Source organism: Tympanuchus pallidicinctus, unplaced genomic scaffold, assembly GCF_026119805.1.
Source record: "Tympanuchus pallidicinctus isolate F22 unplaced genomic scaffold, pur_lepc_1.0 scaffold7, whole genome shotgun sequence".
In the NCBI taxonomy this organism is placed as follows: domain Eukaryota; kingdom Metazoa; phylum Chordata; class Aves; order Galliformes; family Phasianidae; genus Tympanuchus; species Tympanuchus pallidicinctus.
The window spans coordinates 25,763,934-25,789,030 of NW_026294791.1; the positions used below are offsets into that span (position 1 = coordinate 25,763,934).

The window sequence follows — 25,097 nt, forward strand, 5'->3', positions numbered from 1 at the left end:
TAGCTGTATAGATCATGGCCAAAGTTGTTATTGTTCTGCTTCAGCAACAGCATTGATGCTCTCAACCTATATATTTTCGAGCAGTACTGTTTCCTTGCGTTTAGGGGAAAAAAAATAAAAATGGGCTGCAAATGCATGCAGTTGGCAGCTCGAAAGTCCAAGTTCTGCAGTCTGGATGAGATCAGCTTGTCTACCATCTCCAGTGAGCTAAGTACAGCTATTGATAGTAACTATGCTTTATTCCCAGCATGCTGTAATACCGTCAGCAGCTACTGCTGACCTTTTATTTCCCATATATTATGGGAAGATCAGATCATCAAAACTTCGAATTCCTGAGTTCTTGCACTAGATTCATCATCTTCTTTCATGTGGTTTTTCTCCATGCAGGACCCATAAGCGTGGCAGGTTGAGCTGGGGATGAGAGGGGCTCCTCAGTGCTGCACAGCTGCAAGGCAGACTACCTGCTTCCCAGGAGTTGTACAAACAAGTGGAAGCAGCTGATGAGTATTTGTAGACAGAAGTACAGTGGCACATCTGCATCATATTCAGAGCTTAACATTTTGGTGGGTTAGTTTCAACCTCAGTCAGATCTCACTGCGTTGTCACAAACTGTTGACAGTGTGGATTCAGGTGAACTGACCCAGAAAAGCATAGGGCAGCACTCATTGTGTTGGCATTAACGCTTACATAAAACTACACCCTCAGAGGTTGAGGTTGTCTAGGTTGGGGGAGTCTCTTCTCTACGCTCACGCTTCTCCACTTGTTCCTGTCCACGTATTCCTTGCCCGTTCTGTCTCTTTTCCTTATTCCCTTCTCTACTTATACAATGCTGCTGAGCAAGAGCACTGCCCAAGAAACTACCTGTCCTTCCCAGATGATTTTGCCTTTGCCCAGCAGGTTTTGCATGCTATTTAAAATATTTTTTCTTGCACCATCTTCAGCATTACAGAGTGGCATCACGCTCTGGCTTTGAATGCCACAGCCTTTCGTTCCTTGTTGAAAGGCCGCAAAACTAATGATTCTGATTCACAGCATACAACTTGAAAAAGGACTCCTGTTGCTATGTCAACAGCTTTGTTTTGATTTTTTCCAACTGTATCGCCACCTCTTTAATTCTCTGCGCAGCCATTATGCACTTAGAGTTCAAGATCACGTGTCGTTTTTTTAGTGAGCATCATTCAATTTTGCTAATGTACCTGATGCCTAAGCAGGACTGCATTGAAGACCATCTTTGTCTAGTGAAATATTGATTTTCTTGCTGCACTAACTGGAGGAGTGATTTCTCTTTTCCAAATATCTTTCTGTAGAGCCAGCCTTTCATGCTGCCTGAGATCTGGGTGACTTGCCTGCCTTGTCACTCACCTCAGAAGAATGATGTGATATTAATGACCAAGAAGGCAGCGTGCCTTTTTGGAAGAGAATTAATGTTTTCCAGCTGAAAGCAAGGTCTTACCTTAATAGATTCTCCTGGGTTAAGTACTTTGCTCTACTGAACGCCAGCAATGACTCAGAAAGGATCTATCCATGTGAAAACGTGATATGTTTAGGGTGGAGTTAAGCAACTTCTTTGAGCTTAAGCTACAAGATTGCCTTTAGCTTGTGAATTGAGCTCGGTATTCAAAGGCATAGGCTAAAGTTAGGCATTTCTTTGAAGCATGCAGATAAAGTTCACAGCAACGCTCAGAATTCAGCCTTTATGGAACTGGTGCAGTGTGCAGAAGTCCAGGACTTGCCCGTAAATTCTGTTGAGCTGGACCTGCAGGATATCTTACCTTTTTATGAGTATTCAGTGAGTTTCCTCTAGTCCATAATCTCTGAGGCTATTGCCAGGGAAAGATGGGGACAAGGCCATGCTTTTTCAAATGCATGCTTGACATCGTATGGCTTAAACTAAACTAATTCCAGAAACCATGGCACGTGTTTCATTTCTTGCAGCCTAGGAAAGCGTCTGCAGCCCTTCTTTAGTCTTCTAAGGGTACTTTGAAAGAAGGAATCTGTGTTTGATATGGCCTCCTGTAACATCCTTGTTATGAAACTTAGAAAATGTGGGATAGGTGAGTGGGTGGTGAGGTGCACTGAGCACTGGCGGACTGGCAGAGGTCAGACAGTGATCATCAGTGGCACGGAGACTGGCTGGAAGTGTAACTAGCAGTGTTCCCAAAGGTCAGTGCTGGCTTTGGTCTTGTTCAGTATCTTCATCAGCTATCTGGTTGAAAGGATAGAGTCCACCTTCAGCAAATTTGCTGGGAGGATTGGCTGATACATCTGAAGACTGTGCTGCCATTCAACAAGACCTGGGCAGACTGGTGAGTTGGGCAGGGAGGGACCTGACAAGGTTTAACAAGAGCAAGTGTAGAATCTTGTACTTGTGGAGGAATAACCACATGCTTCAGTGCAGGTTAGGGAATGACCTGCTGGAGAGGAGCTCTATGAAGAAGAACCTGGGTGTTCTGGTGAACAGCAGGTTGGCCGTGAGCCAGCAGTGTGTACTTGTGGCCAAGAAGGCCAATGGGTTTCTGGGGTGTATTAAAAATATTGTGGCCAACAGACTGAGGGAGGTGATCCTGCCCCCTACTCTGCCTTGATGATATCACATTTAGATTCTATCCAGTTCTGCACTCCCCAGTTCACAAGAGAGATGGATCTCCTAGAAGGAATTGAATGGAGGGGCACAAAGATGATGAAGGGCCTGGCGCATCTCGCATACGAGGAAAGGCGGAGCAGCCTGGGTCTGTTCAGCCTGTGGAAAAGAAGACTGAGAGGGGATCTGATCAATGTGGGAGTCGAATGGATGAGGCCAGGCTCTTCACAATGATGTGTAGTGGTGGTACAAGGAGCAGTGGCCTAAAACTTGAACGCAGGAAGTTCTATTCTGACATGTGGAAGAACTCCTTTACAGTCAGGGCGATGGAGCACTGGGCAGATTGCACATAGAGGTTGTGGAGTCTCCTTCTATGGAGATATTGAAGGCCTGGCTGGATGCCTGCCTGTGAGATCTGTTGTAGCATACCTGCTTTAGCAGGGGGTTGGACTCAACTATCTCTTTTGGTTCTTTCCGGCTCCTGTGATTCTGTGGTTTTGGCCAGTGGTAGTAATTGTATGTCTGTACTGACAGTACATATTCTGGGGGAAGCACTGAGCTTAGTAAGATTGTTTAGTTTAGAACACTGTCTTGAAGGTTTGATTTAAAAGTGATCCCTCTTTATATTACATTCCAGCATTTATGAAGTGAAGTATCAGACTGTGCCTTCTGTCCTGATGCCTGGCCAAAGACTGTCTTTCTGGCTCAGATTTCAGACATTTATGGTGGATCTGCACCTTCTTAAGAACTGAGAAATGGAGGAATTGCAGCCACACAGTGTTATTTAAACCAGTGCTGTGTGTAAATGGACCTGCCTGTGTGGGACCAACAGAGAGATGCTGGGTCAGCCAGGCATCGTGCAGTGCCTTCAGATCAGACTTGGACAAAAAAAAAAAATCATTCACAGGCATATAGGAAATGTTGTATGTACAAATTTCAGGACTTAAAAGCTTATTTAACTGTATTTACACAAAAAAGTCTGTGTGTATACTCAGATTCACTGGGTAAAGCACTTGAGATACATAGCAAATAGCACTATAGAGATCTACTGGGAGGTAACAAACTATCCAAGAGATCGTCACACTTCAGTGACAAGTAAATGAATAAAATGAACTTGAGAAGCTCCATTTGATTTTCTGAAGAAAAGGATATATCTGATGTTACCAGAAATGAGTTCTCTAATTGTTTGCTTAAATATTCTTTTCCTCAACATTTTGTCTTATAACTGGTGCAGAAGTCATTTAGTCAACACTACAGACTTCAAATTAAAATTGAAATAAGCCTTGAAATTGAAGAATAGAACAGGCCGCTCTGAGATTCATCTTTTCCTCCAAATGCCAAAGTGCTCTTGCTAGGATTTTTTGCTGTATTCCTAAGAGTTGAATCTGCTTCAACATCAGTTTTCAAAGCTGCAGTTTTTTCTGGTAGTTCGATTTAATGGAATTACTTATTAGAATGACATCTTCTCTAGTGCCTCACTGTTTTACCTCCTTTTCAATCTGCTTTTATTTGGGTATGGTATGCATTTAGACTTAAACAACATGGAGTACTTTTTCCATACAAACTGGTGAAAATTGTCATGTTGCTTAGGAAAAAATCTGCAATCTACAAATGCAGTGTGATCTGTTTTCTAGAAGGCTCCATGTCATAGTAGCTGAACATGTGAAGATTGTACATGTTTTGTAAGAGGAGAGTTTGAGAATGCTTGGGCTAGATGGAAAGGAGCTTGTCTAAAGAGGAACTTTTAGCCACTTGCATCTCAAGCTGGTGACAAAAGGAAAGGCTATAGATGTATGTACAAATCCAGTTATCCTTCCTTCATGGGTCATTTCATTGTCTGTCTATCTAGATTGCCTCTTTTCCATACTGGATACCTATGTATCGTCATGTACTTTTTCCATACTTATTTCCTCATCTGCATTATCTACAGTATCTTCAGGATTTTGATTGAAGCACTCCTATCTGAAAGCTTGAGTATTAGTGATTATGACAATATCTTTAATAGTTATCATCTCTTCCACCAAGACTGGAATCTACTTTGATGGCCATTTAGGTGATGAGTCAAATCACCAACTCCCAAACCAAGTAGGAGGAGGATTTTGTCTCCTCAGGCTAGTCAGCCGACATATAGTGCATATAGGCCCACATCAGGTTTGACTGAAATTTGACAAACCTATGTCCTCAGTTGTGCATTGTAATGCCTATTGCAGCAGCCTGCTCTTTTCCTAGAGCCACTTTGGTTGATGTGAAGCTTGTTTGGTTTGGTTGTTTGGTTCTTCTGTGATATTTGCTGATGCAACAGAAACCCTAACGCTGTTGCTCCATAGACATACTCATAAAATCTTAGGGATCCTTTTCATATCTATCTTTCAAAATGTCTCAGGCCCTTACCTGCATGAACTTGTTGTCTTGGAGCTTGTGGTCTCTGTGAGCCTGACTACCACCTCCATCACTGCTCCATGACTTGCGGTGCTTTGAGGCAATCAGTAACAAGATCTTTGGTTTGCACTAAGGTCAAATGTTGTGTGCAGCAAGTATCTTGAATCAGGAGAGATCTGCTCAGCAAATGAGGTGGTACTGATGGCTGTGATGGATGTAGCCAGCAGTCTTTATATAAATTAGACTTCTGGTGCTCCTGAGACAGTTCAGATCTTCAGACTTGTATCTAAATGACAGTGTGGATTGGGGCACTTCTTACTATTAAATGACTTCTCTTCACATATTCTGGGTGTCATAAAAGTCATTTATGGACATTGAAGCATGTATGTTAGTGGATATAGTCATACATGCTCACTGTCAAGAAGAGTTGGATCAAGAGTCTGAACATAGCTTTTCTACAGGTCTGCTATTGTCTTCATTAGTTTTGTTTTGATACATCTGCCTTATCTGTACTGAATCTTTTGGGTTTTTTTCCAGCAATCTGGTAGATGAAAAACTTTGAATTGCATACAGACCTTCTATTCCTTGCTCCTATGAGAAATCTCTGCAGTTCTTTAAAGCCATAAAGGTCATAGTTTCAAAGGAGTTCAAGAGAAATCTGTTTTTGCTCCCCTTCCCACCTCAGCTCTTTTTCTCAACAGATTAAGATCTCTAATGCTTTAGGTCTCCTCCTTCTCTCCTTAATATGATACAAGTTACTTAGTGGAGGCTTTATGGTCTGCTGTGTCAAAAGCTTTAGACAAGTCAATAAAAAACGTCCCTGGTGCATAAAGACCATTATCCATACCCTGGCAAATGTCGTCTGTAACTTCAAGCCATAGGGAATCCACTGAATACAAAGGTTAAAAACCCTGTTGGCAGATCCCATCAAGGCTGCTGTTCCCTTTTTCTGTTCAGCAGAGGGAGATATAGATCTTCAGTGAAGTGCTAGTGTTGATATGTATTTAAAAATATATACATATATGCATTTGCTAGAGATTACAGTCACTGGCTGAAGCAGGATATCACCTTCCCTGCAGAGCTCTGTGAGAATACATCAGATGCTAACCTGTAGCCCACTGCTGTCACCTCCTTGAGCCTTTCCTTGGAAGAGTGCTTATGGAGCTGTTGGTTTTGCCAGGCATGAGACTGAATCTACCAGTTGTGCTCCATACGACTGCAGCTCCCTTGAATTCAGTTTGCATGGGGTGAACCTTTCCCATATTGCTTTCTGCGTCATCCAATCTGCCCTACAGAAGACTGCTAGACATTTCCTTCTTCTCAGAGCTGCATTCTGCCTTTGTTTATGTGGAGATCTAGGCTGGATTTCTGTGTTGAATTCTTTAAATATGATGAGCAGTTGCCTCCAACAGTAGTCTTTATTACAGCGTGAGAAAATGAGATTGAGTTGTCAGAATGCAGTCATCCCCAAATTCCTGTGTGCCTTCCTCTGCTTTAGAAACTCCCCGTTAACAGCCCTACTAACATCACTGCTCTGTGGCTTACTTAACATTTCAGATTTTGCCACCAGCAAAATAAGTCATAGAGACCTTGCTTACTGTTGCGTAGTCTTCCAAACCAGGATGTAAGGGAAGAGAACATCAGGGAGTTTGAACCCACTGGGAAAAATCTATTGAGTGTTTTTCCTACCCTGGGCCCTTGGTGGGTGGCTTTAAATGCTTGTGATGTGTATGAGCTCCCTGGGAGTGCTGTACAGAGGTGTTTGAGACCACTTGTCTAGACAGAACTCTGAGAGCAAACATGAATGAAGCACTGCATCGCAAATCACGTCAGGCGACCGCATGAAATACAAAATAAGGACGTTGTTCCAGTTGGCTGCTGCAGAGCAGGGCATTGCACCTTGAATACATTGCTGAGATCACCTCCCCCAGGGCAAAAGAAAATGGGTAACCGGGAAAACTGTTCTTTTCTTTTAAAAAGAAGAGGTAAAGCAAATGCTTCAAATGGGTAGTTTTGTTTTAGTTACATAAACAGAGTACTTGTGACTTCTGCAGCAGAACATTGTGAATATGAAGCTATACCTAGCAAACATTGTAATTGTGCATGTAACACTGATGTACTGGGATAGAATTTTCTTTGATTGTGAGTTCTTTTGAAGGGAAGCTATGGACGAGAAAAATAAGCATCAGTTATCACAGCCTGTGCTGTGATGATCTTCCAGCAGGGAAATGCTGGGATGGAATGGTTTTATCTCTGTTCTCTCCTTGCCATGTGATTTGTCATGCTGCAAGTGCAGAATGCTGCATTCTTCAGCAAAATGCTCTGGATTGTTTTGTCTGCCAAAGGCTTTTTGCTTCAAACTGTATCAAACCCATATTTAATCTCTTCACTTACAGTAAAGGGAATAGTTTGTAAAGAGGGCACTGGTGTCAACTCACTGCTGTTGATATTGTCTAATTTCTTCAGAAAATCTTGTGTTAATTTTTGTTTCAGGACTTTGTTTTCTTGAATTCAAGTCCACTTTGTTTTGAATTCAAGTCCACTTTTGCTTCATGTGTTGCTGTCTTCTCTCTTTTTCCCAAAGCATCTATTTTCTTTATGTAGTAGAAACTATTATGTTGTCTTTTCTCCCTGCAATGGCTTGTGATAGACTAAAGCCTGTGTTGATCCTAGTCCATTCTGGTTTTATTCTATAGAGCAAAATCAATCTTTTGTAGAGCTTCTTTGGCTGGAAGGCTTCCTCACTATTCTTTCTTGAAAGCTGAAACTGCATCCTTCCTTTCTGTTGCTGTAGCAAAGAACCATTTTTTTTTTCCCGTACTCTCTTATACCCTGGAAAAGACCAGTCTTGACATTCCGTAGTGCATTGGATTGTTCCCAGAGTTGGAGCACTGAACCCTCGTATGTCTCCAGCCTTCTCTCTGGAGTGAGACCCACATATGGATGCTCAGACTCCAGTCTACCTCTCTGTTGTAAGGGAAGCTAACTTTCCATCTGGATATTTTTTCTGAGCAAAGCTACCTCACTCCCTTAAAGACCTCAAAGTGCTGTTGTTTGCTATTACAGACTCTGCAAAAGTTCAAGTTCTGTAGTTCCTCATTTTCCTTTTTTCTTTTTTTTTTTTAACTAGTAAGAATAAAGTTAATTACACGTGAACAAAGGTTGCATGGCAGCACCTTGCACCACCTCCAGTATGTGGGAGTAAGTAGACAAAATGTGAAAGATCTAAGAAGCCAGGATAATAATAACAAACAGTTTAAGCAAGTTTGAATCTTAAAAAAAAAAAAAGATTCTCCCTTATCCTTTGACATAAGAGTTCTTTTCAAGGTAGCCAAGATGATGGAAGAATTTGCAGTTACACCATCTTTGAGATGCCCAGAGCTGAACTGAGTGGGACTGTGGGCGCAGCTATTGGACCTGACCTGAAACTGACTTAGCAGGTGGTTCTGATCGGAGCAAAAAGTAGAATCTATTGGAAGAAACCTCTGGAATCCATTCTGCGTTATTCTGCAACTTTGAGGGCCCTTGAGCAAAATAAATAAATAAAAAACACATTTAAACAGAAATTGCTTTCTGCATAAGTATATAAAGATTAAGGTTCTGTTTTGACTTCATAATTAAATCCTGAGTTGTTTTTTGACCAGCCTTTGAACAAATCACTGCTTTTTGGGGATGCACTGTTTCCTGGTGTGGACGCAGCTAGAAGATCTGCTGAGGAGGTTCCACTTTCTTCTTAATAGCTTTCAGGTTGCTCTGTAAGTGTGTAGCTTGTTTGATGGCTTTGAGGTCAAGTGAAGCACTGAGGCTTTTGTAAGTCTTCTCTCAAATTAAAGGAAATCTATTTTAAAGTATTTCATCTTCAAGGCTTGGGCACCGATAGCAGCTCTTTGTCTTATCTCAGATGTCTGAGAAAGAGCTACACTTTTATTTATCTGGCCCTTACTCAGCGTGCATGTTATGTGCACTGGTCCTTACAGAAAAGTCATGTAATGCAATATAGTACATCATATGACAGTGTACCTCAGTTGATGTGAGCTTATTTTAAAATCAGGATGTTGTCCCTTTTCATCTCCTTCCTCTTTCTCTGCACTAACAGAAGATAAGTTTTCAACAGGGAAGACTGAGGTTGTACTTAAGCCTCCTGATTCTGCTTCCATTTTTAGCCTAGCCAGAGCCTTTACCTCTGAGGCTGCAAGTTTCCTTTTTTGTAGGACAGAATGTACTGAGCCTGGCAGAAAAAGAGACTTTTGGTTAATTCATCTTGATGGCAAAGTTCTGTTTTTTCTATTGCTTGTTTGTGTACGGTGAACAAAAATTCATTAAGGTGGCTTGCCCTTCTCTTTATGGCATAGCACTCATGGGAGTGATAACGTGTGCTCTTTCTCACTTAGACACTTGAAATACAAGGTTTTGTTTGGACCTCTGGGCTCGAATCAATGCAATGCATTGGGGCATGACTATGTGTTTCACTCTTTTCTTTGTGAGCAAGTTGCCTAGATGTAGTTCTGAGTAGCTTTGAAGGCCTTGTCCTTTCTGTGTGCTGAATGTTCTTGCTTACGGTTCGTGTGCAGAGGAGAAAGACTATTTTCTATACGTAGATATTTAAATATAAATAGTGGGGTTTCATTGAACTCCCTTGATGTCTATTCAGCAATGGGTGCTTCCCTCAGGATTTCCAAAATCATTTTTTAACCACTGAAAGCAGAAATAGAATCAAACCCCCCAAAATCATGCCTCTCTTCCTTTACTTTTTTGTGCTTTTTGTGGTCTTTTTTATGCTCTTTTGTTAGTTTTTTTTTGTATTGGTTTTATCTGGATAACCTAACTGGAGGAGAGCAATTTTGCCCAGATTCAGATCTGGGCAATTTTGCCCAGATTCAGATTTGCCCAGATTCTGGGCAATTTTGCCCAGATTCAGTCGTATAAATATTTCCCTCCACTTCTCAATTGCATTTATATAAATATCTTTAATTTTTGCTGCCTATCATACAGATTTTCACTGTGGCAAAGGCCAGCAGCTTTGATCCAAACTTGACTATCACATAGGCAAAAGAAACAGACAAATCTGAAGGAACTATCAACCACTGACATGAGATAATAGATAAACAGATAAGGCTGCTGTGAACAAAGAAGCAGAAGAGAAGTATGTTTGAGAGCTGTGTTCTAGCCTGGGCTTATGTTTCAGTGGAACAGCTGCAGCACGAGGCATGCTGGACTGCAGGTTGGAGCTGGAGCATTGATACAGGAAGTGGATTTGATCCCTTGTTTATTTTTAAAAAAATAATAATAATTTGAAATGTGCTTGGATGACAAAGGGCCTCTCACAGACCTTAAGCAGCATCTGATTTGCTGCTTTCCAGCTTCAGTTTTGGATACTGGCATCTTCCTGCCTATGGCATTCATCTGACGTGCAGCAGTCAGCACCACTGGCATTCCCAGGCATGTAAGCCCTTGAAAAATGAGAACAACCTAAATTGCTTATGTTTTGAGTAGATCAATAACATAAATATTGAACAGCTGAGAAATATGCATTTCTGAATGAAGTAAGAAAAATGGTCTTCAGTTTGTCAGCAATTTGATTTTCTTGAGGAGAGCTACAGGACCTTTGCGTGCAGCTCTTGGGGCTTTCTAGTCGCTACCTCTATTGCATACAAAGCTGTTGCATTGCAGGTAAGCTGTTGTTTTGCTGTCCTTGGCTTGATATTCCTTCTAGGAAGTGGTTCTCAGTCAGGAAAAAAAAAAGCTTTGGAGGGCTGCGAGGTACTTGGAGCTGTAGGGTAGTTAATGCTGCTGAATGTGATGTGGAAGATGAATGTGGCTTGGAACTGCCGGTACCTGGAGAGTTGGATTGGTCTGTGCGTCACCGCCACTACACACAGGTACTCAGGGGGGAAAAGAATCTGCTGCCCTACGATGCTCTTTGCTAACCTTGATCTAAAGTTGCTCCTCAGTCTATTTTCAGTCTTTTCAATCTTTTCAATCGGTGATGTGAATTTAGAGCTTTCTGATAACAGCTGTCTTGTGAACTTTAGCAGCAAATCTCCCTAAGTGTAAGGAAAAGCATTTTTGGCAAAAAAACAGACTTTGCTCTCTTTTATTGTTGTTTAAACCACTGAAAATCCAAGAGCAATTACATCTTATAAAATTATGGAAGCTGCTGCCGGGTCCATTAGCAATTCCCAGCTCTCTTTGTGGAAGTATTTCCAGCACTGGTATAACCACATCATCAGTTTGTTCATCTCACCCCCTCCTCAGTGCCCAAGCTGAGATGGAGATGCTCATCTCCTCACCGTGTTCCAGCCGTCCTATTGCCTTGCTAATTTACGAGCTGACCAGTGAGTGATGGCAGCCTCTGATGACACAGGCTGTATTTCCTGGGTGGTTGGGACATCTCTGGAAAGTTTTGCTGGACTTGTCAGTGCTTGCAGCAGAAAGTCTGAATTCCTGATGAGTTGTCGCTGAGCGGCTTGAAGGTGAAAGCACTGCTTGGTTGGGGGAGTAAGCACTCCTGGAAGTGCTATTTAAAAACTCAGCTCTGGGGTCTGTGACCTCCTGGCAGTGGTAGCAGAGCTGAGCTGCCCTTTTTGCCTTCTGAGGCCATTTAAAAAATGCAGTAAAAACAGATATAACATGACCTGATAAATCTGAATTCAGGAGGAGCAGCAGCAAAATTCTGTCATGCTCGGTGTCTGCAGTGACATTGAATTAGATGAGAATTGCTTTGGAGTGTTTAATTTGTTATGGTATGTATACATACTCCTCCCCATTATCTTGTGTATATTTCAATTAAGCCAGAACGCGGAAGCAGAAGTGAAGTTGGGAGCTGCTGCTGCCTGAGGGTTATGTGTGAGGCTTTTAACTGTGGAAATATCATTTGGAAATTGAAATTGTTTTAAGTGAGCTTTTGGGTCAGGGATGGGAACTGTAGAGTTTAACAAATAAAACTTGCTGGATGGTGGTTTTAATGCCCAACAAAACAAAGAAGTCAGAGCCACTAAGGTTGGAAAAGACCTATGAGATCATCCAGTCCAACTGTCCACTTATCACCAAAAGGTCTCACTAGAGCTGTACACAACTGGCAGCGAAACAAACACTTGTGGCTTCTAGGAATGTGCAAACTTCTTAAAAAGTTGAAGGGTAATTGCCGAGCTTAGGGGCTGAGTGCCCTCAATGTCCATTCTCCTGACCACCAGCTGGCTCCTAGGACCTCATTGCTGAGCTGCACAGCACTCAGTGCTGCTGTGCCCTCATCCCAGTCCACCCCAAGGGGCTCCTATTGGGCTACCTGGGAGTTGTATTCCTCTCATTTAGCTTCGTTTTCAGGCTCTGCTCTTCCTCAGCAGATGGCGTTTTTATCTTGTTTGCGGAAAGTCCATATGGCCTAAAAGAGAGAGTATCTCTTTAATTGTAAAACATGACCACCTGTTCTGGTTTTAATGAATGCAGCATGCGTTCGTCTTCACATAACTGCTTTAAAAATAGCTGCTTCAGTCGAATTAAAGAAAAAAAAAAACCTCAATTGCGCGCCAACACTTGGGCTGCTGAAATAATCAATTAATAATTAAGTGGCTAATTTTAGAGCCCACTGGCCTTGCTGTTCCCCCGGCCCTGCGGTGATGAGAGCAGACAGTGATTGATTGCCCTGGTGCCATGGGGAGGCACGCTGTGCCGGGTGCCAGTGGACTTCCAGCTGCTTGTTGCCATATTTTGGAGGCGAGTGCATCTCCACATCCCTTTGCCGCTGGTTCCTGCTGCAGCTCTTGCCTTTCCCCGTTGTCCAGATGCTTTGACGCATTCTCATTCAGCCCATCCGCAGATCCCCCTTTCCCTGTCACTCTCTGAAGGATAAAATCTGGTGATCCAGAGGCATCCTAATGACAGGCCAGCTGGAGAAGAGGCTGAAACTGGGAGCAAAAATAGGCTTGAAAGGCTTATCTACTAACTGACTGTTAATGGGAAGCCCTGCTAGAATCGTTTCTGCTCATTAAAATAACAATTGCCAGTTAACTGTTTCATAGCTCCAGGAGGTGTATGCTGGCCAGGTTAGCAAATGTGCCTGGTTTGAAGCAAGCTTTCAAAGAGATAGAGGGGAGCGAGATGCTCAGATTGTATGGAAGGAAGTTAACACTTAATCTAACTTCTCCTTGAAAATCATCCCCTCTGTTGAGTATGCGTGTTACATCACCCTGTTGTGCTAAAGCTGATTAAATGAATGTATTTTAGGAAAGCTCTGGGATTTTGGTCAATAGCATCAGCCATTGAGGCTCCTGTTTTGGAGGTAGAAGGAACAGGAGCACATGAAGGAGTGTCTGAGAGTATGGCACTTCCCCATGACCTGGTACTAGCAGGAAGGGACACAGCAGCTGCAGAGTTTGAGTCCAGTGGGGCGGCTTGGCCAGACCCTGCATGCTTGAATCCTGGTGTGAGTGATGGAGGAGACTCAGTGTGTCTGCTTCTGCACTGCAAGAAGGAGAGGGGAGAGGCCACTAGACCTGTATTGATATGCAGTGAAATGAGGCACTTAGAGCAGAGAGGACAGCTTGCCTTCTTGCCACATCTGACTGCAGGTTCTGCCATAGGGCTCTGTCCCTGTGTCCTGCAATTAGTCCCTTAATATGGGTGAAAATCTGCCTCTGCTCCAGGAGCTGCTGTGGCCTGGCCTGATCAATGGGAATCCAGTTATCTCCCAAAGCACATGGGATGCTGAGACAGCCAGGCACTGTTTGTGAGACTGAGAGCCCTGCTTTGAAACCATGCAAATACAGAAGTAGCTGCAGCTATTGGCATTTAAATTCATTTCTGGATAATCTTAGTGATAATCTTCCACTGGTGATTGTTGTTTCAGCAGAAGGAAGATCAGGGCAGTGTTGAGTGATGTCTGGGTACCTTGAATTGCAGGGGTTAGAAGGTTGAGGGCAGTGGAGCTGTGTGGGGTCTGGACCACAGCGCGATAGGGAGCAGCTGAGGGAATGTGACGGGGCAGCATGGAGAAGAGGAGCTCAGGGGAAACTTCACTGCTCTCTGTAACTGCCTGAAAGGAGGCTGTGGTGAGGTGGGGGTCAGCCTCTGCTCCCAGAGGCTGCGACAGGATGAGAGGTGATGGCATCAAGGTGCACCAGGGGAGGTTCTGTTTGGATATTAGGGAAAATTTCTTCTCCAAAAGAGTGGTCAGGTTTTGGCATAGGCTGTGCAGGGTGGGCGGTCACTGTCCCTGGAGGTGTTCAAGAACTGTGGAGATGTGACATTGAGGGACATGGTTTAGTGGTATGGTTGAGATGGGTCAACGGTTAGACTAGATGCTCTTTTATAGGTCTTTTCCAACCTTAATGATTCTGTAATTCTAAGGGAGGCTTCCTGCTCTGCTTCCATGCACACGGTGTTGCCTGCCCTCCCTGGGTGTCCAGAGCAGCAGGAGATAATTAAATGAAGTTCAGCATTGACAATGGAAGGTCAGGGAGGGAGAAGCTGATTAACCTCATTAGGCTAGGAAGAGCAGTGGGTGGCCTTAGGGCTTGGATCTCATGGGGGCTTCTATTCTTGCTTTTCTTTTTCTGTTTTCCTGGGAATTGGCATTTAGTTGTGCAGGAAATAAAATGTATTGCTAATTTCGTCGCAATCCTTTTTATGTGGCTGTGGCACTGCAGCACATCTGTGAATTAAATCTAAAGAACTGAAATTTAGTCTCTGCTCTTTCACAAGCAGAAATGCTTATTCTCTCTGATTGGTAATGAAGCCCAAGGAGAGAAGCAAAAACAAAAGTATAGAGGTTACCCATATAGGGTAAGCATAAGAAATTCAGTCCGTGTTTTCTGCCATTTCAGTAGCAGACAGACTGAGTTCATAGCCTAAGGTTCTTCAGCAGTTTTCCAAGAGGGGCCAGATTGAGGAAGGAGAGGGGTTGTGCCTTAGAAGTGGCAATTAGGCTGCCCAGGCACAATGCCAAGAAGGAAGGCAGGAGTGATGAGCATCCTTTTAGCTGCTGCCTTGCACGTGGGCTAAGGGGATTGTAGAATTGAGTTCTGGGGCCATTGGAAGCAGCCTGTTTTAAACATTCCTTTCCTGTTGTGCAGATTGTTCACCCCAGTTGCAGCATGAAGTGAGATATAGCATAGGCAGCACTCTCATTGTGAGCTAATTACCTATGAGAGGTCCCATTCATCCTTCCCAGCTGATAAATATTACCTCTTCTTTCTCGTTTCCAGATCACTGTGTCCACTATTATGATCTTCGCAACACTAAGCAACCCATCATGGTGTTCAAAGGGCATCGCAAGGCAGTCTCCTATGCAAAGTTTGTGAGTGGGGAGGAAATAGTCTCTGCGTAAGTATTTATTTTTATGTAGGGTAAGAACTTGGTAGCCCTTGGTTTCTGGCAGCTTTGCAAGGTGGTCAGTGTGGGTGGATGCGCACACTTGCTGTGCTTTTAGGAAGCAGATATTTGCTTTTTCCAAGGCAAAAATAGAAATTAATTCCTCGTGTTACTTGGCTCTGCTCTATCTTATGGAGCTGAGAAGCTTGAGGAACGTGAAGACGAAGAGATTCGACTTCTGACCTTAAGCCCCGGCTTTGGTAAGTTGCAAGTCAATGGTCCTCCTCTAAAGAGCCTGTATGCTGAGGGTGCTCCTGACCAGAGCCCTGCTGCAGACAAGGCTGCTGGCAGCTTGAGAATAGTAATCTGCAGCAGAAGGGCGCCTGATGAGTGACAGAAGTGATTAAATAGTATTGCTACAGCTGAAGAGGGCATTTAGCCACAGCGTGAAAGCAAATCAGGTGGAACCACCCCAAAACCAAATCTGGCTGCCTCCATTCGAAGTAAGATTTCAGTCATGTAGGGGTGAGTATGTCTATCAGATGACGTGTGGAAAGATTTGTAAGACTGGGTACGTGAACCAAACAGAGATGGGTCCCTGTTAAACGATGGGTAAAAGGCAAATAACTTTTTGGAGGCTATGGGCTGCTAGAGGAATGTTAGGTGTTGTATGTGATTGTGTTGACATCAGGGGCAGTAGGAAGCAATCACAGGGTTAAATCTAGTCCTGGCTTGCTTTCTTGAGCTGAGTAGATGTCTGTCTATCTCATTTCTCCCTGTGTGTTCTCACTGCTTGCTCTAGCAGCCTGGAGCTAAAGCAGAGCTTCTTGAGGCTGAGTATTCAGACTGCTGGTGAATTATGCTGATCTGAGCAGTGTGATGGAAGATTCCCCAGTGACTTCCAGTGCTGTTTATATTTAATCCGTTCCTCTTCTTATTTCCATCAGTGTTATAGCTCTTTGTAAGGGTGCAAATTCATACCTAGAACATAGATCAAATTAAATTGAATGCTTTGAACCAGATCTGTCTAAGAAGAAAGCGTTTACTAGAAGCATAAGGAGGCTGAGAATGTTTTACAGCCATGGGGTTCGGTGGGGTAGAACGTCCCTGTCCTATTTGAGCTGTCCAGTTGAAAGTGGATATCCTGAGCCCTGGGAGGAATATCAATAGAGCTGTTGGAATTGGACAGGCAGTAACAGGACGAGGCAGCTAACTCTAGGGTTCATCTATCTTTCTGTGTGAACAAAAGGAAGCGTCAGAGAGAATAGATGTCTTAATTTTGCAAACTGGGGTGTCAGCAGTAGTGACTCCCAAAAGTCAAGCACCAATTCCTTTAAAGAAAAAAAATATTTGTATATTCAGATTCTTCAGATTTCTAGCTAAAGCTGTTTTATAGATTGCATTGATTTACTGTGCCCTGTAGAGTTAGGTTTTGACCTCGAGAATGTTCAGAACTGCCTGGTATTTAGCACAACACATCGATTACAGTGCTGATTTACAGAGAGGCAGATTTACCAGAGCAGCACATCCATGATATTTTTTTGGAGAGGGTATGAAACCAGTAGAGCAGTGTCACAGCAGAAGGATCAATGGCCTGTTCCTATCCTTGTGGCACAGTGGCAGGTAACCATCATCTACTATGGCACACTTGTCTTAAAGAGTGAAAAAATGGCTAGAGTGTGATAGAATATTGTTAACCTATTACTAATTGAATGCTTTTAATGTGAAGTGTTTTTATTTTAATGAAGATCTAGAATGTATGTTGCTAAAACACGGAGGTTAAGTGCCTGTGTACGTAAGGTTGTCTTGATGGGTTAGCTAATAGCAGAAGCTGTCACAGGAACCTGACAGCTTGTAGACCAGGAATTATTCTTCTGCTTCACTCTGCCTTCTGAAATTTTTAGTTTCCAGGCAACTCTGAAGCTTTAAAATGTACCGTTTTAAAAATAATACTGCTATCCTAACAGCAAAGAAGGCAATGTCCTTGTACTTCTGGACAATAAAAAAAGAAGGCAAAAGGCAAAAACAACAACAATGAAAAAAACCAACAAATACCAAAAAAAAAAAAAAAAGCCAGAACAGTACCGTATGTGTTTTTTCCTTTTCTTTGCATTGCTCTGATGATGAGTAGAAGGGAGAGTGAGCTGCAGTGTAGCTAGGGAAACTGAATGCTCTCTTTTAGGCCTCTCTGGTCAAGCCCTGGGACTAGGATAGCACTTCTGCTCAAGTCGCAGTGTTGGAGATACAGTTCATACCTTCGTCGAGATCCGACCTCATGCTGTTATTACATATGACTAACAAATCTTGCTGCAGCTCCCTTATCTCTCCTTTGTCATTCCAGCTGTCATTGAGGGCTGAGATAAGGTTTTTGCAGTAAAGCACGAGGTGCATCTCTCTCATGCTATACTTTTTAGGCAAACGTGACATTGGATTAATGTGTTACGTTGGGAATATTTGATGGATATTGTGAGTGGGTTTTTTTTTTCCTCCCAACTCCCAGTATTTGAAAAGCAGTAAGTTTGGGTGTTGCAGCCTGTACCAGCCTCCCCTTTCTTCCATCTCAGCCAGATGACAGGTCCTACTCCCATTCTCTTTCAAATTTAAGATCAGAACAGCTCTGTTTTCTCAAGGGTGGGCTAACCGAGCTCCAGTCCCTTCCACATCAGGAGCTGTTGATGTGTTCACAGCCATAAGTCAGGGAATGCTGGGACATCAGAGCCTGGCTAGACAATAAATCCTGGCAGGTGAAAGAGGCTCGAATCCTATCAGCTCTGAGGAAATGTATTAGCCCTGAGATCTGGGGTCTTCCTAGTTTGCTTGAGCTCTGCCAGCCTGAGAAGTCTGCACCTACAGCACCTTGCTCTTGCTGAAAGGGAGGTTTGCTCACAGTAAATAGAGAAGCATTTTGAAGACGGGTATGTTTGCAAGTGGGGGAACAATGCAAAACATCGATTTCGATTTAATCTCTATGGAGTTGTATATTTCTAAAAGTAATATTTAGCTTTGCTGTCAAGGTGAAAACAGTGAAAGTTTGAGATTTATATCTTAGGCAGTCTCAGTTACACAAGAGAAATCCACATGAATTTAATGCAAGTAGTAACGCTGAACCCCCGTAGGTTTCTATGTGCTGCTGCTTGGTATTGGGCAGGAGGAGAACACTGTGCTTTCAAGGCAGCCAGAGAGGAGGAGACTGCCTTGAATTCTGTAAAGGCATGAATGAGAATTTCAGCAAGCCGGCAGGAAGGAGCAGACTTCCTCTGTGCTGTAGAAGTTGGAAAAAAATCGTGTCCCAGATCTGCAAGGATTTGGAGGAGGCAGTGATGTTCCACAGGCTGTACAGTTCAGTGGAGGACTCAGCAATTGATAGGAGAGAGGAAGAGTAATACTGCAAGGAAGTATTTTATTCAAACATTTTGACAGGCTTTTAAAAAGAACAGATACTTTGTCAGGCTCAAGCTGGGTTGCACGTGATTGAAAGTGGGATAAATCTCTGCAAGCACACTAAGACTTCCCACACTAACACTGCAAGTAGGGTGTTCAGGAGGAGCATTTCAAGCAAGGATTACCTGCCGTATGGCAGCATTGTAACTTCAAGTATTGTTTTCAGGTCAACAGACAGTCAGCTGAAGCTGTGGAACGTAGGGAAACCTCACTGCTTACGCTCCTTCAAGGGCCACATCAATGAGAAGAATTTTGTAGGGCTGGCGTCCAACGGGGACTACATCGCCTGTGGTGAGTAGAGCAGCTGTCCTGACTGGTGCTGGTGGGACTCCTTGGGGCTCCTGCCCCGTCATTTGCAAAGCACACCAGCAATATGCCCTGTAGCTGCATGGACTTCTAAATAGAGGATTGTCCTGAGCCCTCCTGGGAATGATGTAAGCAGCTTGACCTAAGGGATTACTACTTGGTTTCCCTTCATTTGAGATGAGCTCTTTGCTGCCCCCAAAAACTGCTTATTAACATAGTTGGTGTTCATACGACATATGCCCTTCAAATTTATCAACTGATGCATCTTCCTGCATTTTTTCTTAGGAAGGTTAGCAGTCTAGACCATGTGAGTGGGTCAAATACTTGTCACTTTAGCTCAGTGTTCAGCCTGGTGAAGCAGTGACTCCCTCATCGTGAACAACTTTCAGAAGACTAACTCATCCTTAAGCAATTACTCTTTGGGTTCTTTCTGGGGTTTTTTTCTGCTTTTTGGACTGTTGAACCTCTGCAAATCCTCAGGTCTTGGTAGAAAAGCATGGGCAGGCTGATTCCACTGAGATGATTGGGATGGCTGCTCCAGCACTGCAGGAACCTTAGCATGTGTTCTCTGATCTCCCCAAAGCTTGTAAGGCAGAAATTGGGATGGATTTTAAATGAAGCCTACTCACTGTCTAGTTTCTCTCACTTAAACCTCCGTGGACCCTACTGTCATATTCGATTACTGCAAGCAAATGTGTGACAGTGCTACCTGCCTCACAGCTGTGACACTGAGCATGCATTCCACATGCTAGTGTAGATGCCATACTCAAAGATCTTGACCTTAAGGAAGTTCTGGAGAAAAATTGGGATCTGGTGTATTTTACAAATGCACTGCATACTGCAGTTGTTTGGTAATAAAGCCTGTTCTGTTTTCAAGCATTGTGAAAGTTTGCTGCGGGCCATGCCCAGTTGCCAAGGCACCACAAGCATGATGACAACCACTGGGAGGAAATGTCATCTCTTGAAAGAATAAAAGAGCTAAGAAACTGTTTGGTTTTGTTTTTTTTAATGCTTCCAGAACATGATCTTCTGTATTTTTTTATTTCTAGGAAGTGAAAATAATTCCCTTTACCTATACTATAAAGGCCTCTCAAAGACACTCCTGACATTCAAGTTTGATACGGTCAAGAGCGTCCTGGACAAGGACCGGAAAGAAGATGATACAAATGAATTTGTGAGTGCTGTCTGCTGGAGGGCACTACCAGATGGGGTAAGCTTTCTGCTCACTCACACAGCAGGGTGCTGAAAGGATGCCTCCTGATTTCACAGCAAGTGGCATTGCTGAGGGTTTGGTTGCGTTTGGTATTTTCCTGTTCATGAGTATTGCAGACCTGTTTGAGAAAGTGAAGACTGCAGGATGACTGAAGTGCTGTGAGCTGCAGAGAGAGGATGCTGGGGGGCAGGAAACTGCTGTGGCCTGATGGTTTCCACCCATGAGTCTGAACACCTTTACTTTTGTGTCTGAAATCCTAAAAGCAGCACTATACTTGTGGCGTTCACTTGTGTGTGTGCATTAGCAAAAGCATTGCATTAATCAAGGCAGTTACAGATACTCTCTGTGTACTCTGGTTTAAACGTTACCCTGTATACGTGGCTCGCTATTTGAAATGTGTGCCCCATGTGTGGATGAGTAAATATATAAAAGAGGTGAGCCCTGGCTGCAGTTACTTCAATGAGTACATCAGTGACAGGCAGTTCATATACGTAAAGTGTGTACTAATGCTGCAAGCAGACGTGAATCCACATTTCTGAGCATCCTTTAGGTGTGGGGAAGCTTTGGAGACCCAAGAATGCTGCTTTTAAATTCTGAGTGTCCTTGAAAACCTTGCATAAAGAACTTGAGTGAGTGACTCTTCTGTGCAAGTGTTTGCAGATCAGATACTTAACTGGTTTTTTGGGAGGAGAAGGAGAGGATCTCATCCTAAATGCAGTCAATCAAGTAGCTGAAGTGGAATGTTGCCTAATTGATGTTTCTAGACATTGCATTTACAAAGATAACACTTTAGAAGGGCAGCATCTGCCAATTCTAAAACGTTATATTTGTAAATGCAATGTATGAAGAAACTGCCCCCACAGCCGTGATTCAATTGTCACTGCCATAAACTTATTTCAGATGAATGCTTTTAAGTAAAAAAATAATAAAAAAAAAAAAACAAGGGGGAAAAAAAACACCACGAGTATCTAAAATGAAAGGTTGCTCTTCAGTTCAAAAAACAAAAAGTGGCGGTTTCAGTTTGAGCTGTGGACATCAGGCTGAATGGTGTGGGGTCACTAACACTTTCCTGGCTGGGGAGTTTCGGGCTTTTGGTACACACAATTGTCATGTCTCAGATGAAGAGTTCCTATAGGAAGTTGTGTAATTTCGTGTTTCTGCTGGATTAAAATATGCTGCAGAAAAACTCTGTGTCTGTAGACACCCTTTCTTAAGTTTTCTTTGCCGCAGTATTTCTCTGTTGGGCTGTCCTGCCCACTGATCTGCTGTGCAGCTTTCCTACAGGCTGCACACTAACAGTGGTCCCAACTCCAGGATTATTTCTGTTGCTGTCCATCCTTATCAGCCTTTTCTGTCTCTGATGTACTGTGCCTTACTCTGGCAAACCTTCTGTTCAGGCCACTGACAGTCTTTTGTGGGGTCACCACAGGCTGTCAAACAATTATCCATAACAGGAACAAAAAATTCTGAGTGATGAGAACGTGAGAAAGAATTTTAAAATGTAACAGTTAAATTGGGCTCATAAAGATTGTACCAATTATTACGCAGTGTCCAGGGGATCAGACCCAGCCAGCACGGGTTTGTGAAAGGCAGGTCGTGCTTGACCAACCTCATCTCTTTCTACGACCGGGTGACTAGTCTGATAGATAAGGGAAGGGCTGTTGATGTAGTCTTCCTAGACTTCAGCAAAGCCTTTGACACGGTCCCTCACAGGCTTCTTCTGGGGAAACTGGCTGCCCGTGGTCTGAACAGATATACACTTCTTTGGGTAAGGAACTGGCTACAGGGCCGTGCCCAGCGGGTCGTGGTGAATGGAGTGAAGTCCAGCTGGCGACCCGTTTCAAGTGGTGTCCCCCAGGGGTCGGTACTGGGGCCGACCTTGTTTAATATCTTTATTGATGACCTGGATGAGGGGATTGAGTGCACCCTCAGCAAGTTTGCAGATGACACCAAGCTGGGAGGTGGTGTTGATCTGCCTGAGGGTAGGGAGGCCCTTCAGAGGGATTTAGACAGGCTGAGGTGAATGGGATGAGGTTCAACAAGGCCAAGTGTTGGGTCCTCCATTTTGGCCATAACAACCCCATGCAGCGTTACAGGCTTGGGGATGAGTGGCTGGATGAGTGTGAAGAAGAGAAGGACCTGGGGGTGTTGGTTGATGCTCGGCTGAACATGAGCTGACAGTGTGCTCAGGTGGCCAAGAGGGCCAACAGCATCCTGGCCTGCATCAGAAATAGTGTGGCCAGCAGGAGCAGGGAGGTGATCATCGTCCTGTACTCAGCACTGGTGAGGCCGCACCTCAAGTGTTGTGTTCAGTTTTGGGCCCCTCTCTACAGGAAAGATGTTGAGATCCTGGAGCGTGTTCAGAGAAGGGCAACAAAACTGGTGAGGGGTCTGGAGCACAAACCTTATGAGGAGCGGCTGAGGGAGCTGGGATTGTTTAGTCTGGAGAAGAGGAGGCTCAGGGGAGACCTCATTGCACTGTACAACCTCCTGAAGGGAGGCTGTGATGAAGAGGGATCTGGCCTCTTCTCCCAGGCAACGAGCAGGACACGGGGCAATGGCTGCAAGTTGTATCAGAGGAGGTTCAGGTTGGACATAAGGAAGAACAACTTCTCTCAGCGAGTAGTCAGGCACTGGAATGGCCTGCCCAGGGAGGTGGTGGAGTCACCGTCCCTGGCAGTGTTCAAGACGCGTCTGGATGACGTGCTGCGTGATATGGTTTAGTGTTAGTGGTGGCAATGGTGACAAGGAGACGGTTGGACTGGATGATCTTATAGGTCATTTCCAACCTTGTGATTCTTGTGATTCCCTTTGTTAAGCAGCATTCAGAATCTGTCACCATCCTGATTTTATTTTCTATCATTCCTCTGGGCTTCTACCACATTTCAACATCTCCCCTAACAGCCACAGCAGCTGGCTTCAGTTTTTAGGAAAACTATCTATGGTCTGAGAGCTCAGTGTTTGGCTTCAGTATTTCACTTCTTTTTGCAGCACTTGCCAACCTGCTTTACATGCCTAGCAAGCAATTGTGCTGGCTTTGGCCAGGAAGCCTCACTGCTGCCTTGTACTATCCCTGCAGCCTCCCCAAGAGGTGAAGTGCTCTCCAGCCCTACATCTGCACACTTCCCTTCCTCTTCTGATGGTGCAGTGGTCCTCTCAGACCTAATTGAGACTTTGTTCATGTTCCCAGTAAATTAAATTACTGCACAGCCAAAGGTCACTCACATCCACAAAATCTTGTTCAAATGATGAAACTTTTATTCTCCTTTTTGATGATGTCTCTTAAATAGGCATAAAATTTTCAAATGAGCTTTGTATATAGGCTCCCTAAAAGCTGGCGTGTTTCTTAATGATGCTGGCATGAGAGAAGTCCTTTGCTTTGCAGCACCGTCAGTGTGTACGGGCACTGGGGAACCTAGTGCCTGTTTCTAGGTTAATTGCAGGCTTTGATCCTGGGTGACTCACTCTGCCTTAGTTTCCTAATTATAAGAATTACCACCCCTGCCTTTGGCTGCTGGTGGCGATCGCTCTGCGCTCTGCTGAGGAGTGTCAAAACACAGAGCACAGCCCAGACTGCAGCACTTGCCCAGGAGCCGTAGCAAACACTGTGGGCAAGCTGTGTGCTCTTCTCAGTGTCTTGCTGGGCCGGTTCAAAATCATTTTGGGTCTCCACAGCAGTGGTCACTGTGCACTGATTACAGTTTGCAAACTGGAGCATTCCAGGTGGGGGTGCGGGCGCTGCCTGCCAGCTTTTCCCTAGGACTCCCAGGTGGAGCAGACTCTTTTCTGTTTCCCTACGGTGTTGCTCTCAAGGATTGTTCTTTAATTAACCTTTTGAGATGAGATGGGTAAGTTTCAGATCTGTCAGTTATCTTGGGAAGCATCAGTACGTGTATTCCTTTGCTTCATGCAGTTAAGTGCAAAATCTTGGATCCTAATTAAAACTTAAGCTAAAACTTTCAGATGAAATGTCATTGATTCTTTCCTAAACCTATTTTTGTGTAACTCAAGCTTTTCCTTCCTCCTGAGCCAAAGTCAAGCTGTGCCAGCAGTCCTTGCCAGAACCCATCTCTTTTTTTTTTTTTTTTCTCCCCCTTCCATGGTCTTCCCTTGCTTAAGACAACGCAGAAATCTGTTTGCTACAGCTGTCACTTCTCCAGCTGCACAGGTCCAGGCAATGTGTTTTCTCCACGTGTGTCAAAGCTGTAATGAGTTAGAGAAATTGTTCTCTGTAAGTGCTTATTAGCATTTTGCATAAGGCTTATTCACTTCTTCAGCTCTTAGGTAATGTTTAGAAATGAGTACTAGCTTGTAGGCTAATGTTTCTGTTAGACTGTTCAAAAAGAACAAATGTTTCAGCATGTACTCGAGGAAGCAAGCCTTCATGCTTCTCTTGATGCTGCATTTTCAATATAAGTAAATGGGTTTATTTTTGTGTGTTGTTTTTTTTAAGGCACTTTTTTGTACCAGGTGAGGAATGCCATTTCTCACTTTTTTTTCCTCCTGAACAGAGAAGGCTTTGGGAAATTTTTGGCCCAAGTGACTTGATATGTTGCTGAATTATAGAATAATGAAGGTTGGAAAAGACCCCCAAGCCCACCCCACCGTGCCCACATCCCTCAGTGCCACATCTGTATGGCTCTGTAACACCTCCAGGGACAGTGACCCCAACACTCCTTGGGCAGCTGTGCCAGTGCCCAACCACTCTTGTGGAGAAGTTTTTCCTAGTATTCAACCTGACCTTCTACTTTTTGTAATGCAGCCTCTATTTCTAGTACCTTGGCAAGATTTAGCTTAATTTATTTGAAACCCAACTCTGGTCTTGAAATGGCTAAAAATAGTCTTTTATTTTGTTAGCATCCAAGCAGA

The 25,097-nt window shown here is 43.7% G+C and overlaps 1 protein-coding gene across 5 annotated transcripts in view; it reads left to right on the forward strand.

Annotated features, from left to right (window-relative positions):
- Window positions 1-25,097, forward strand: part of COP1 (COP1 E3 ubiquitin ligase) — a 128,612-nt gene that overhangs the window by 77,006 nt on the left and 26,509 nt on the right. For 3 of the 5 annotated variants that reach the window (XM_052666184.1, XM_052666186.1, XM_052666187.1), the window contains exons 16-18: window positions 15,163-15,280; window positions 18,876-19,000; window positions 20,065-20,225. In XM_052666184.1, the coding sequence (XP_052522144.1) occupies window positions 15,163-15,280; window positions 18,876-19,000; window positions 20,065-20,225 (404 nt within the window). Of the gene's footprint in view, window positions 1-8,287; window positions 8,480-15,162; window positions 15,281-18,875; window positions 19,001-19,892; window positions 19,994-20,064; window positions 20,226-25,097 lie in introns of those variants that run through there. The other 2 variants (XM_052666188.1, XM_052666189.1) reach the window with 2 other exon arrangements.